This window comes from Camarhynchus parvulus, chromosome 4 (assembly GCF_901933205.1).
Source record: "Camarhynchus parvulus chromosome 4, STF_HiC, whole genome shotgun sequence".
Taxonomy (NCBI): Eukaryota; Metazoa; Chordata; class Aves; order Passeriformes; family Thraupidae; genus Camarhynchus; species Camarhynchus parvulus.
Window position 1 is genome coordinate 66727614 of NC_044574.1, and position 14122 is coordinate 66741735.

The 14122-nt window shown below is 44.2% G+C and overlaps 1 protein-coding gene across 1 annotated transcript in view; it reads left to right on the top strand.

Moving 5' to 3' along the window:
- The window catches only part of JADE1 (jade family PHD finger 1), a 43223-nt gene that overhangs the window by 14395 nt on the left and 14706 nt on the right, over positions 1-14122 (top strand). The window contains 3 exon segments of the mRNA XM_030947209.1: positions 6764-6846; positions 10170-10327; positions 13306-13493. Of these exon segments, the coding sequence (XP_030803069.1) occupies positions 6764-6846; positions 10170-10327; positions 13306-13493 (429 nt within the window).

A 14122-nucleotide genomic window follows, 5' to 3' on the forward strand; every position in this document is an offset into this window, starting at 1 on the left:
GCTGGAAAGCAGTGCCACAAAAAGGGCCTTGGGGGTCCTGGTTGAGGGAAAGTTGAATGAGAGTCAGCAGTGCCCTGGCAGCCAGGAGGGCAACCATGTCCTGGGGGCATCAGGGACAGCATTGCGAGCTGGGCAAGGGAGGGCATTGTCCTGCTCTGCCCTGCTCTGCACTGGGGTGGCCTCACCCTGAGTGCTGGGGGCACTTTGGGGTGCCACAATATAAAAAAGACATGAAGCCGTGAGAAACCATCCAGAGAAGCACCACAAGGATGGTGGAGGGTCTGGAGGAGAAGCCATATGAAGAGTGGCTGAGGTCACTTGGTCTGTTCAGCCTGGAGAAGAGGAGATAGAAGGGAGACCTCAGTGCAGTTACAATATCCTTGTGAGGGGAAGCAGAGGGGCAGGTACAAATCTCTTCCCTCTCATGAGCAGGGACAGGACTCGAGGAAATGGCATGAAGTGAACCAGGGAGGTTTAGGTTGGACATCAGGAGAAGGTTCTTCACCCAGAGCGTGGTTGGGCACTGTAACAGCTCCCCAGGGCAGTGTCACAGCACCGACCTGAGAGAGTTCACAAAGCACTTGAACAATGCTCTCAGGCTCATGCTGTGACTCCAGGGACTGGTCCTGTGCAGGGCCAGGAGTCAGACTCCTTGGTCCTTATGGGTCCCTTCCAATTCAGCACATTCTGTGATACCATGATTCGTTTTTGGAGAAGCACATTCATTTTTCTCTACAAGACTGCTAGATTGAGTCCACCTAAGTCCACTGGACTTTCAAGGCCTTGACAGCATCATGTTATCAACCTGTGAATGGGAGGTGCTCAAATTGACTTTGATAACCTCTGGTAAACTGGAGTTAAAACTGTTATGGTAAAACATTGCTACCATGGGAATTGGTCTGAGGCTGGAGTGGCACTTGGGTCTTGTGCTGAAAAACAAGATGAGGTCAAGGAATTCCTGACTGTTACAGGAGTGACGTGTGCGTGTGCGTGGTTTTGTGTGTGTTCTGTGAGATGATAAAACTCAAATCCGTGCTGCTGAGGAAAGGGATGACAGGTGGCAACTTGTGTTAAAGTGCTGTGGCAGGGAGCTGCAGGGATGGCTCATTATGTGTGTCAGAGACTGAGCACTTGTGCTGTGGTGCTGTAAAGCACTGCAGAGATCTCATGGATCCACGCATTGTTCAGCAGCTGCAGCTGGGGAGTCGTCAACTGATAGTGAATTTCAAGGAGCATTGCTGTTGACAAGAGATAAAAGGCTATTGCTTCTTGTGTTTTGATCTTGGATGAGATTATTGTATTATAATATGCTATAAAGATAAGGAAGATAGATGGGCAAGCCCTCCAGCACCAGGAAAAGTAAGAAAGGAAATTTGGCTTTGTGAAATGGTGTCTTAGGTGGTGTTTGCTTGCATGCTGCTTTCTCTGTGATAAGAGGCCTGAAGACTTCTGCCCAGCCAGCTCTTTCTGTACCTGACGTAGTGGAAACTGCCCGCAGAATAGTTTGCCTCTGTTTGCTCTGTGCTGGAATTTGAGTCCAAGCAGGGAGATATTTCTAAGTGACACGGAGATCCTGCTGAAAGGAGCTGTGGGCCAGGCACTAAATGGAGAGATTGAGCACCTCTGTTTTCTCCCTGGGCTGTAGATCTTTGTGACAGCGTTGGCAGCAGCCCCTCGTTGGTCTCAGAGTGAGCTGCAGAGCAGCACAGGCATCTGGAAGGGCTGGTGCTAAGCAGAAGTGACAGGCAGACATGGATCTGTGTCAGGGCTGCTTTGCTGTGTCGTGCTGCCTGCTGGAGCAGGGTAGCAGCAGTGTATTTACAAAGAAGTGAGGCTTTGAAGTGTTCAGAGGCTGCAGCAGCAGCAGGTAGTTCTCCAGGGACACAGCTGGGTGCCTCACAGGTGGCGTTACAACAGCCTTGTGCATGATACCTAATAGCTGAGACTTCTCTGCTCATGCTGAGCAGTGCATTAGTTGTGGGGTAGAATTCCCTGAGGGTTTGAATTGTTTTATTGGTTCCAAGCAATTTTCTGTTTTGATTGGATTTTTTTTTTCCTTGGGATGAAAACGTATTCTTGACAGATCATTTAATAAAATGATGCAGTTAAAATTGATTAAGTTTTTCCTTTTGGGAAGCCTGTGTTCTTCACAAGTGGGGAAAAAGAACGCACACTCCTTGATTGCTTTCTTTTATTATCAGGAGGCGTGTGTGTTACATACACCCTGTGGCAGTATTATAAGAACACGGTATTTACAGTGTGAAGTGTTCATAGCAGCTTTGGGGAACAGAAAAAAAATTCCTATTTGAGTCTGAGAAGTCCTTTGCAGCACCAGTGGTGTGTTAGAGCTCTGTCTCTCGTGCTGAGGCTTACACCTTTTTCATGGTTTGGGATTCCTTTTTTTTTTTTTTTTTTCTTTAAGTAGATAAATGCAAAAGGAAAACTAAGAGCAGGTAATGGGAGTAGGATCCCTCTCCTGTTGTTCTCAGTGATTAAATAATTTTAAAACACACAAACACCTTGGTCATCTGAAAGGATCTGAACTGTGAGAGAATCCAAATAATCTTGGTGTCTCTTCTAGAGTGATGATGCTCAGTAGGCTACTGTTTCATCCATTCATGTAACTCTTAATAAGATCCCTTTTATCTCTGATGTCTAAACAATGATGGAAATGCATGTTTTGGATGTCTGTATTTGGCTTCCTGCCTTGGAGTTGTGTATTTTTCATATTTACTGTTTCTCACATGGCTTATGGTAGCATGGGCTCTCTTAACATCTCACTGTTTTTCCATCTGCTGTGAAACTCATTCTTCCCATGAGGTATATAATGGTATCTTACACAACTTTTATATCTTCCAAATCCCAGTGATTCACACTTGCCTTACGATTTTTGAGAAAAAAATTAATTCTATTTTACCATAACAGAGTTTAACTCTTGTCTTGATCTTTAGTTGTTTTTCTAGTCTTGGTGATCCTAATCCAGATTGGGACTAGGGCTAGTACTCTTAAAACTTGATGAACACAATGATTTTGGGTACTTAATGAAAGAGAATGATTTTGGTGAAATGTCTGGAATCTTCCTGAAATAACTGAGCTAGGTTCATGTGCTTATTGTAGTACAGAAGAGCTGTTTTTTAAATCCTGTGTTTTGTTTTGACCAGAGTAGATTCTGCCTTCTATATAATCCAGGGATGGTTCTGCATGCACTCAGATGTACAAATCAGATCATTAACCACTGAAGGAGGTGTAATGGGCTGTGCATTGCTGCTTTCAGTGAGGTCCCTTTTCTGGATTAAGTATGAAAATATGGAAAGGATGCTTAATAGACAAATAACATCCCTAATTTTCCTCCTACACTTCTATTGGTGTAGGCAGAGTGGGTGGATGGCTTATTAATGCAGGCTTTGGGAAATTCAGTGACTTGGCTTGGCACTGGTGAAGACAGTGACATTTTCCCATTAGCTTTGATGGAAGCAGAATTGAAACTCTGTTTGGGATTTCAAAAGTAGTTAGATTCAATACTGTTATGAGCTGGATATTTTGCTGTCATTTGGCTGGCTCTTTCAATTTCTTCCTTTCTTGTCTAAGCAGGCAGTGCTGGTTTGAATCTGAATTCAAGGCTTACAGTCTGGCTTTGTTTATTCAGTGAGTAAATGTTTTCCCTATTGACGTGAAGCCCTTGCCAAAGGTCATCTGCTAGCTGCAGCGTGTAGTAAAACCTCAGTCCCATGAGGAATTCTTCCACTGTTTTCTCCTAGCATTATGTAGTTTGCTCTGCTCGGAAAAATCCAGCAGGCAGCCCCTTGGTAACAGTGTTTCCACTGTGAGTTCACCAATGTCGTGTGCAAGGAAGAGGCTGTTGCAGAACTACCTGAGAAACTTTCTTTCCTTATTCAGTGGAAAAAAAAAACCCCTCATTATAATAGATCCTGAGGAAGGCTGGCTGTGTTCGACTTGTCTCTTAAGCGTGGAAATTTTACATAGTGTGCTTCCATACAGCACTTCAAAAATCCTTTAAAGTGACCCTCCTGTAATTTTGATGATGAGAGTTAGTTGCCCTTTTGTGAAACGTGGAACAGTTAATTAATGCAGTGACCAAACCCTTGTGTACATGGACACAGAAGGGTGCATTTAAGACACTTGTTCTGATGTGTAAGATGACACAGTGAGGAAATGGAGATGGGTGATATGGCAGGGATTGTCTTACTCCTCACCTTCGTAGCTTCTTTGTGGCATGAGAGGGACCTGGGAAAAGCTGCCCATACTCTTTTTAAATTCAGTTTATGATCAGCTGACATCAGAGCTGAATTAAAGGACACTGGTAAAGACCCAGAAGTACATCACACTGCCACTAGACTAATTTTGCCAGATGCTTGCCTTACTTGGGAACAGCTGTGTTAAAGCCTCCAGACTCACCAGCTCATCTCTCACCCGTGGCATTCACATTCCCTGAACATGATTCCTTCACCCATGGTTTTTCTCCTGGGAAGCTGAAAGGCAGCAAGAGAGGCCTCAGAGAAAAGGAAAACAGATCTTATCTCATTTGCTTCTCCTGTGTTGTGCTCATGTGGAATGTGTTGGAGATTGTTTACCCGCAGGTGGTTGTTTCATTGGATTCTGCTGTGAGTTGTTTTCATTCATTGACCAATCGGGGCCAAGCTGTGCTGGGACTCTGGAAAGAATCAGGAGTTATCATTATTATCTTTTTAGTATTCAGAAAGTATCCTTTCTGTATTCTTTAGTATAGTATAGTATTCTTTAATGTAATATAGTGCAATAAAGTAATAAATTAGCCTTCTGATAAGATGGACTCAGATGCATCCTTCTCTCCCCTCATTGGGGTTGCCTGCATTTACAATACTCACCAAAACTTGAATCAAACACACCTTGCCAATACAACTTGTTCTTAATTCTGCCTCTTGTGAGCAGGCTCTCTCTCCCAGGTCCAACAGTGTACACAGCCACTCAGATCCACAAAAGAATTGGAAATTTCCAGGTGCTGACTTGCTGGTGCAGTGGCAGCTAGTTGGCCAGATATTAATGTCTTGCCAATGGAAAATATCAGAACCCATGAGAACTGAATAGTAATCTGTGTGGGTGTGTATGTGCGCTGTGTCTTCTAGGGAGGCTGTTGATTAAAGAAATCATATCTGTCTGAGTGTTAAAATGTTAATATTTACATTGCTGCATTGCAGGAAATAAATCTGGATTTTTTTTATCAGGCATTTTGGCTGTACGTCTCAGAGTTTTTGTGATGGATTTACTTACTCCCTTCTGACCTTAAAGAGAGTTTGAGGATGGTCTGATAGGATCCTCACAAGAAGTTTGTACTCCTGCTTGTGTTTCTTCTTCAGTTTTCAAAGGGAACAGTTGGTAGTTAAATGATCTTGGAAGTCTGGCTTTTAATAAATAGCAGTCAGTTACTATTTTTCTTTCTTTTTTTCCCCTTCATAGAAAGAAGGAAGAGTGCCAATAACTTCACCATCTCTTATATTAAAACACTAATATTTGCTTAAAAGGATCCTCTCTGTATTCTTACCTCAGGAGATAAGATTTTTAGTTATTTCCTGGGAACATTGCTTCAATTTTGACCATTATGCATATTCTGTGTAATGTCTGTTATTCATTGCTGTGTTCCAGAGAGGTTTTATCAGGGCAGATTTCTTAATATATCACTAACTGAAAAGAGAAGACAAACAGATAACTAAAACCAAAATGTATTCAGTCATATCTTTCCAATGAAAATGTTGAACAGCTACTTCACTTCTAAAATGATTTTTTAACTTTTTTAATAGAAAACTTATCCCATCCTGTGCTTTCTGATCCTCGAGAGGTTGCTGTGGGCTGGTGTGAGGTGATGCTGCTCTTACAGACTGTAGCTTTACCCTTTTTACTCCTACCATGTTTGTGCACAGTGAAGGAATAAGCAGTGTGGGAAGGCTTTTGCATCAGTTTGCTTCAATTTGTCTACAATTAATGTCCAGATCTGCAAATTCTGAGTTAATGACATAGGACTTAGCTTCCCTATTAGATAGACCTATTGCAAGTCCTTCATCTCTGCAACCCAGAAAGATTTATTGGCTTTTTTTTTTTCCATTGCTGCTGTGTAGTTGGCAGTGGAAAATACCTGCTGTACCTGTAAATCTCATTGTGATTTGCACAGGTATAATACATTCTGGTGTCAAAGCACTATCTTGTCAAAGGAGTGCAGATTCTTTCTCTTTTTCCTTCCCTCCTGTTACAATATTTCTGAAAGCTGACAGAGACTCTGTCAAACACTTCCAAGGCAAAAAGGTATAATTTGTTTGGAATGTAGTGAATAATTATGCAGACAAAAATCATGCAGCCACACTGGGAGATTTGCTTGGGAGAAGAAACAACAGCTTGTTCTGTGGGCTCTGCTCTGTGTGTGTGGCAGCGTGCTTCATTTTGCAGAGGCTTGTGCCAGCAGAAATCAGGTAACCAGTGTAGGTATCTAGGACATTAGCTTCAAAGAGTACATCCCAGGCTGTTGGCAGAGCTCCTGGTCAGTTATTAATCTGCAGGAAGTCATTTATTGATGCTCAGGGGGAAGGATGTTCTGAAGTGGCTTTTTTGGAATGCTGGGTGGAAGGCAGGTAAGTGCAGTGCAGCCAGGACAGGGAAATGGGAAACAAAACACACCCGGGAGAGTGATCACAGAAATTCAGGATTGAGTGGCTTTTGAAAGAGTTTCCTGGGGGTTTGTCACAGAAGTCTGCAAATTATCATTTCTCTATCCTAGGTCTGTCTACCTGGTCCCAGCATTCCAGATCTCAGCGGCGCAGGACTTCGTGCTGCAGAGATGAAGACCGGAAACCTTCTGAGGTATTTCTGGAATTTGACTTGCATCTTATTATATCTCTCAAAGTGCCTGTACACACAATATATCCATACATCTTTTGGTAATGGATCAATTTTTTTCTGATTTACTTTTTTTTTTATTTTTTAAATTTTTTCCCCCCTATATTTTGGCTGGCACATACGTCCCCTCCCTCACCCCTTCTTCCCCTCTCCTCCTTCCCCTGAAGATCAGAGAGTTCAGCTGTTGGTAGAGTTACTGCCAGCACCAGTTTCTATCTGTGAATTTTGTTGTAGTCTGACACCCATTCAGCATAGCTGCAGAGTCTTCCTTGTGCTATTTTAGGCATCGGGGTTTATTTGCAGCTTGATTTGTGAACAGTGGAAATTTACATTAGGTGCATTTATTTCATAGTTTGTATCAGGGCTCTGTGTGTGTGATCTTTACTAAAGTGCTTGTCAAACTAGAAATCTGCTCCCTGACAGTTCTGTCTCGTCTAGTGCTTTGAAGAGATGCTATCAGGGGAGATAAAAATCTTTGAACTTTCCAGGTTGGATCAGCTGTTAGTAACACACAAAATGTGATCCATTTCTTTGGAAATGTTCTTGCTGAATCTTCCTGTCTTCAGGCAAAATACTACACTGCAGACTTTGTAGAAGCTGCAAAGAAAGGATTAGCTCTGGGAGATGGAATTTCTCATTTATTGCACTTGCCTAGGACATGTATTCCTTACACATAAGTGGGTGGTGTTGAGGAAAAACTCCTTTATTAATCTCCCTAATGACAGTGTACCTGAGTTTCAGAGAAGAGTTTTCACAAGGAGAATGCTGTTCAGTGTGAATTATGTCTAGTAGTGGTGTTTTCCAAACTCCTTTGCTTGTTGGCTGTTAAAGACCTTTTTTATCTTGCCAATGTGGACATCCCTGGTGAATTTATTCTTGTTAACAATAGGTTTGTTTTCCTTAGTTACCTTCCATGCCTCTCTTAGAAGTAGCCCCTTATACCTGCTTTTGAGAACCACCTCGTGAAAGGCTATCAAGAAATCATCTGAGATAATGAGGAGTCTTGCTGTTGGTTTTTTTTTTTTGTGTGCTTCTGTTTTCTCCTCTCCCTTACCTTTTGCTGTCAGAATCTCTGCAGTTTTGTGCTGTTCTCTCAGTCTGGATGAGCTTCTCTTGTGTTTCCCTTTAGCTCTGCTCCCCAGCCTCCCCCCCCTGCTCTGTCCCTGCTGGTAGCAAAGTGACACTCAGGGACTCCCTGGGTGAAATCCTGGGCTCACTGAACTTGGTGGCAGAATTCCCACTGACTTCAGCGTGGCCAGGGTTTCACCCTTTAGCTTTGAAGTGTTCAGTGCTTCTGAGAGCCAGCACTTCTGTAAGCTCTGCTTCCCCCCAGGCACTCTGATTGCATCAGCAGCTAGAGGAGAAAGAAAGAACGGTGTCATGGGGCCACTGGCCTGGGAAAGGAGTTTCTTGGCTGTCAGGTGCTGCATTAGCTTTGCTTCTGAGGGAGTTTTGTGACTAATTTAGCCAAGAGCCTGAGTTATTTTGGCTCTGAGATTGAGCAAGGTTAGCGTCCCATTTTATATTTTAGTCTTCTCTTAATTTGACTGTTGATTGCTTTAAGTCAAATCACTTAAAAGTGCAGAATCCCCTGGCCAGCTGTGCTTGTTTGTTTTGTGAGCCCATTTACTTTGTGGCTTACTTTTCATTTCTTGATTGAAGCCTCACAGGACTTGTAATTTAATTGTTTTAAACATTTCATTATATTTCATTACCAGCATTCACCCCGTTCTTCATATGGCAATTTTTCTCTTTACTGTTTAATGCTGGCAGTTTTTTCTGAACATGTCAAGACAAGTGTTAAGAAAAATGTCATGGTTTTATGCTATTTTAATGACAAAAGCAGTGTAGAAACAGAAACATATGTAGACAGAAGTGGGACAGTATGTGTGTGTTGGGAGGGAGGAGAGGTTTTGAGATGTGGCAAGGCAAATCACGCTTGAAAACACTCTCAGAAATGTAATTAGCCATCAGATACACTAAAATACTTCCCAAAAATCCAAGGTTTTCAGGTGTGTGGGTGGTGGGTGATGGAAGTGGCTGCCTGGGTTGCTCTCTGTGCACATCTGGTTTTGCCTCAGCCACACCCAGCAGTGAGCTGGGGCTGAGGTGACAGCATGGCCATTGCTCTGGGGCTGGGAGGATGGGTCACTTTGTCCCCTTAGCAGCCTCATAAGGGAGTCTAAGAGCACTGCCCTAAAAATCCAGAGGTTTTTTTGCTGTAGCTGCGGTGTGGGGCTCTGTGGATGTTGGTTCTGACCACCACAGACTGAGAAGTCTGCAGAGAGCTCTACCTGTCATCTTCTTGTCCTGGTGGTGCTAATCTTCGGTCACCTAGTTGTTTTTTAACCCTTTCCTTTGAATGAAGAATGGAGTAGTTAGAAATTAGTGTTGTGGAGGTGAGGAGGGCCTTGCCTTTTGCAGGGAGCAGGGGCTGGGAAGGGCTGGAACTTGTGTCAGCAAGTGCAGGCTTGTAGCTGGGATGCCTCTGATAGCAGCACTTGGCTTTCTGCAATGCCAACAGGCTGAAGCTGCCTCAGCAGACCTGCCACAGGAGTGAATCCCTCTTTTATTTCATTCTGTGGCTTGTTGAAGACAGTATGGCTGCTTGTTGGTGGCTGCTAGCCCACAGGTTGCCAAACATCCTGCTGGCTTTAGAGCTGGATGCCTTTGCAAAGGCAAGGGAAAATTACAGCTGTGACACAGAGGTGTCTGTAGCTGATTGAATAAATAGCTGTGCTGAATGGGGAGCTGCCACCAGAATTCCAGTTTGGGTCTTATTTTTTTATCTTTTGGGTTGTTTTTATAAGTAATTGCACAAAGAGTCATCTTCTTAGAATTTCCTCTTGAGGCTGGTCATGGTGGAGTCATGCCTTGATTTCTACCACAGGGAATTTCTAGAATGTCTTGGTATGAGTCAGAGCTCCAATAATTAAAAAAAAAAATTCCAAAAAGCTTGGGAGCAAAAATGAATCTCTTTTTTTTTTTGTGCTGCTTGGAGCTCCTGCAGCTTTTATTGCAGCCAGTATGGAGGTGAAAGTGAATGACACCTTTTAGAGCAAGTGTGCAGGGCAGGAGGAGCTCCAGGACCTGTAGTGCAGTTAGGTGAAATCATCCTGCCAGTATTTGTGCCCTCAGCCACCCTTTCCCTGCCATGAAGCCAATCCCTGTTCTGCAGTGGGCTGGTGGTACAGTGCCCTTGTTCCCCTGTGTTACCCTGAAGCTGTGAATGCTCAATACCAAATGTCAGTGTGTCTGTTTTTCTCTCTTGGTCCCTCTCTTTGCAGGTGTTCAGAACGGACCTGATCACTGCCATGAAGTTACATGACTCCTTCCAGCTGAACCCTGATGAGTACTATGTGCTGGCAGATCCCTGGAGGCAGGAGTGGGAAAAGGGAGTTCAGGTGCCAGTTAGCCCAGGGACCATCCCAGAACCAGTAGCCAGGTATCATTTGGAGGAGTTGGGAACAAATACACACAATGTTTGTGCTGCATTGCCTTGGCTTCCTGAGCTTCGTTGCACAGGAAGGTCTCGGCTCTCAGAGATGAACAGCAACCTGGAATCACCTTTTGGAATGGTCAGAGAGGTCAAGAGTCAGGCCTGTTCTGCCCATGTGAAACACAAATGTCAGAGAACTGTTTTTGGCAGCGGGATGTGATGAGAGAACATTAAAAATAGCTTCTATTTTTAAGCCAGACTTGAGCTCACTTATCATTGCTGGAAGAGCCCTTGTCTGGTGTTCCCTTTGCTTATTTCCAAGCCATAGGTTCTTTTCAAGGAACAGTTGGACAAACCAGGCTTAAGGGCTAGAGAAAACACAGCATTTATTTTGTTTTCATAGGGGTTTTTTTGTGATTTCTTTTATTAACCCAAGAAATTGATTGTGCAACATTTCAACTGTTTTAAAAACCATCCAGATGTTCATGTAACTAAATAATGTGAGATTTTCTAGCTCTTATCCAAAAGCCCCTTATTTTCCTTGCCATGTTTGTTACACATAGATACTATTTCCTGTTTCAAATTAAACACTGCAGTCCTAAGGGCAGGAGTGTGCTGCAGCCCATTTTATGCTTAGTAGGGGTTGGAGAAAATAAGAGCAAGGATTTTTGCCATTTAATCATTCTAGATCTCTTTGAGTCAGTCCAGGCTGGCCCATAAGGCATTACCAAATGACCCACCAGTGCTGGTGGGACCACAGCAGCTCAATCCTTGATACACAGCAAAAAAATTTGTGATGATGGAGCACTGACTGCTTCTTGTAAGGTCTGTATCTGCCAGCTTTAGCCTTGGGTTAAGGAAAGTTTGTTAGTGGTGTTTTTGTTCTGTGCAGCCACCTGCAGAGTGCCCCACTAGGAGGGGCTAACCTGCACATCAGGGCAATCCTGTCCATCCTTCTTCTGAAGGAGCTCCAAGGACAAGGTGGCATTTTGCTCTCTGCTCTGCAGTGTAGGAGATGGGAACCCTTTCCCTGTTCCACACTGACCCCTCCCAGTCCCTGCAGAGGCACACACACACACACATACATGGTACATGTGCACTCACACTGCCTGCTCCTCTCTGATTCCTCTGTTCAGCACCTCCCAGGGCTGTGGGAGGGCCACACACACCTGGGCACTTGGGCAGAGGAAAAACCTCCCAGAGGATCACTGCCCTGTGTCTGTCAGGGGGGCCTTTGGTGGCTATAGCAGGTCCAGGTACTCACTTGGGATAGAGCTGTTCTCTGCCAAAGGCAATAGAGATGTTGCCCCAAATTTAAGATGGTGAGAAGCAGGGAAAGAAGGCAGCACAGGTGTAGGTATTGGCACAGCAGGCACCACTCCTTGTTTTCTTGTGTGCTCCTACTGTGCACCTGCTGGTCAGAGGAGCCCTTTGATGCCTGGTTATTGTTCTCTTTGCTCCCTCACAAAACACTCAGAGAGCCCTGCCCTGGTGCTGCTGGAGTGCAGGAACAGCTCTGAGCCTGACTTTGGGAGGGAAGGGGGTGGTTCTGTACATGGAATAAGCAATAGGCAGATCATAGCTGGTGTAGGACGGGAACCAAGGCTGTACAGGGAGAACATAGCAGTGAATAAAAGGCAGTGACTGGTGAGGGCAGAGGAGCAGGAGACAGGAATGAGGCTGTGTGGAGATTCACTGTGAACATGTGCTCAGAATGACAATTCAGCTCAGTGGCTTTCAGTCTGTAGTAAGGGTTGTGTTTTTTTGTTTACTTCTTTCTAGCCCAGAAATAAAGCCAGGAAAGGGAGATGTTTTGAGGTCAGAGTCACTGTGCTTGTTTCTTCTGTGCCACTACTGTGGCAAGGTGCTGCCCAGAGGTTATGGTTTCCACAGAGAGGTACTCAGGAAGGAATTTATGGTAAAGAAGATTTGGAGAGAAGTGCCCAGTTCAAAGTACATTCTCTGTGAAGACACAGTAGTCTGTAACATTTGAACACTGTGCAGTATGACCAGAAACAGTTTGGGCAGTGCAATTAGGCTGGCAAGGCCATTCACATTTGTATTTTTCACAGCACCTCAGAAGCTCCAAATTCAGCATTTGGCTCTTGCTCACCATTTCTCTGCAATAAGCTAGAAGAGGGGAAGCTTGAGGGATGTGCAAGACTGAAATAGGTAGAGGATTTACAGAGATCTGTTTGTGCAAATACAGCAGCAGCAGCAGATCAGTGTTCCTGCTAGGAGTTAACACATTGGGGGCAGAATAGAGTGGGGTTTGGGGGCTGTCCTGCTCCTGCTGGGGCTTAGGCTGCTCCCAGCAGAGAGCTGTGGCAACACAGGGTGGTGCAATCTCCTCCCTTGTGGCACCAGCACCCCAAAAATCACCTCCAGTGGTAGTGCAGGAGGCAGGCATTTGGCAGTGTGGCCTGTTGCTCCTGGAGATGACTGGGGTTGTGTTGTGAGGTGTGTTTCATCCAAGCTCAGTGTCAGTGTATGCTGTTGACTAAGAGAAAGGGCAGTGTCCTCTACTGAGATAGCCAGGAATACTTTCTTTTTCCTTGAATGTTCTTGTGGTCAGTATTTTAGTTAAAAAAAAAATTCTTAAACCACAGTTTTAAAGTGTGTGTATATGGCAGCCACTATGTAAATACAGCATCCCTGCTTTGGCTTTAAACAAGTGTGAATTTCAGGTAAGAGTAAGCAGAGCTCTGTCCTCTAATATTTAATTTTATTTAGAATTCTGGCAATGAATTGGATATCTAGACAACTCCAGTTAAACTCTTAACTCCAGTTAAGTTCTTACAATACCCCCAATCAGTTCTGGAAGTGCATGGAACTGTTTTCCCACCTCAGTGGTGCCAGGTGATTGCTGGGACAGTTAGGTGGCTGCCGCTGCTGCTTGTTAGTCACTTAGAGCCAAGAATTTGGAATTCTCCAGAGCTGAGCCTCTCAGCACTCCTCATGGCTGCCTGCCTTGTCTGTTTCAGAGTGGTGTCTGAGACGAAAGCTGTCACCTTCACGCGGCCCAGGAAGTTCATCGTGTCCTCGGGCGCGGAGCCGCCGGAGCTGGGCTACGTGGACATCCGGACCCTGGCGGACAGCGTGTGCCGCTACGACCTCAACGATGTGGACGTGGCATGGCTGCAGCTGGCCAATGAGGAATTCAAAGAAATGGGTGAGCACTCAGGGATTTGGTGCCTTTTTGTTTCTTTTTAAAGCTGGAAGTCTTAAGGATAATTTCAGGGGGTACTGGTCGTCGGTTTTTTTTGGTTTGGATTGAAGGCACTTGAGTCCAAACACAAATTAGTGTCTCAAGTGTTTATTATTTCTTCTCAGTAAAACAGTCTCATTACTGTGAGTTGGACAGCTTTTCATTATAAGGCACAAAATGGCCAACAATCTCTTGTTACAAGGTCTTATAGGACTAAACTATCCAATTAAGAACTGACACCTAGATTATTTTCCTTTTTAACCCGATAACTGATCTTTGGAAGCATGCAATGCAGACTTTCCTGCCCAATTATAAAATGCTACCCAAACCCATGAAGAAGCAGCTTGAAGAAGAAACTTAGGATGACACCTTGTGCTTTCCATCTTGCCTCTATTTACAACATACTAAAAATCCCAAAACTTAAATTTCTCACTAAGTGCTACACTTACACTACTCTCTGTAATCTGTTTCACACTTTTGTGGATTTTAGTCTATCTTGAAGTCTAGGAAACTTTCTCCATGAATGAGGGTCAAAGTCAGTGCTCCCCTGGGGGTCAGGGCACCCCAGAGCAGACAGAGAAATATTCCCAGTG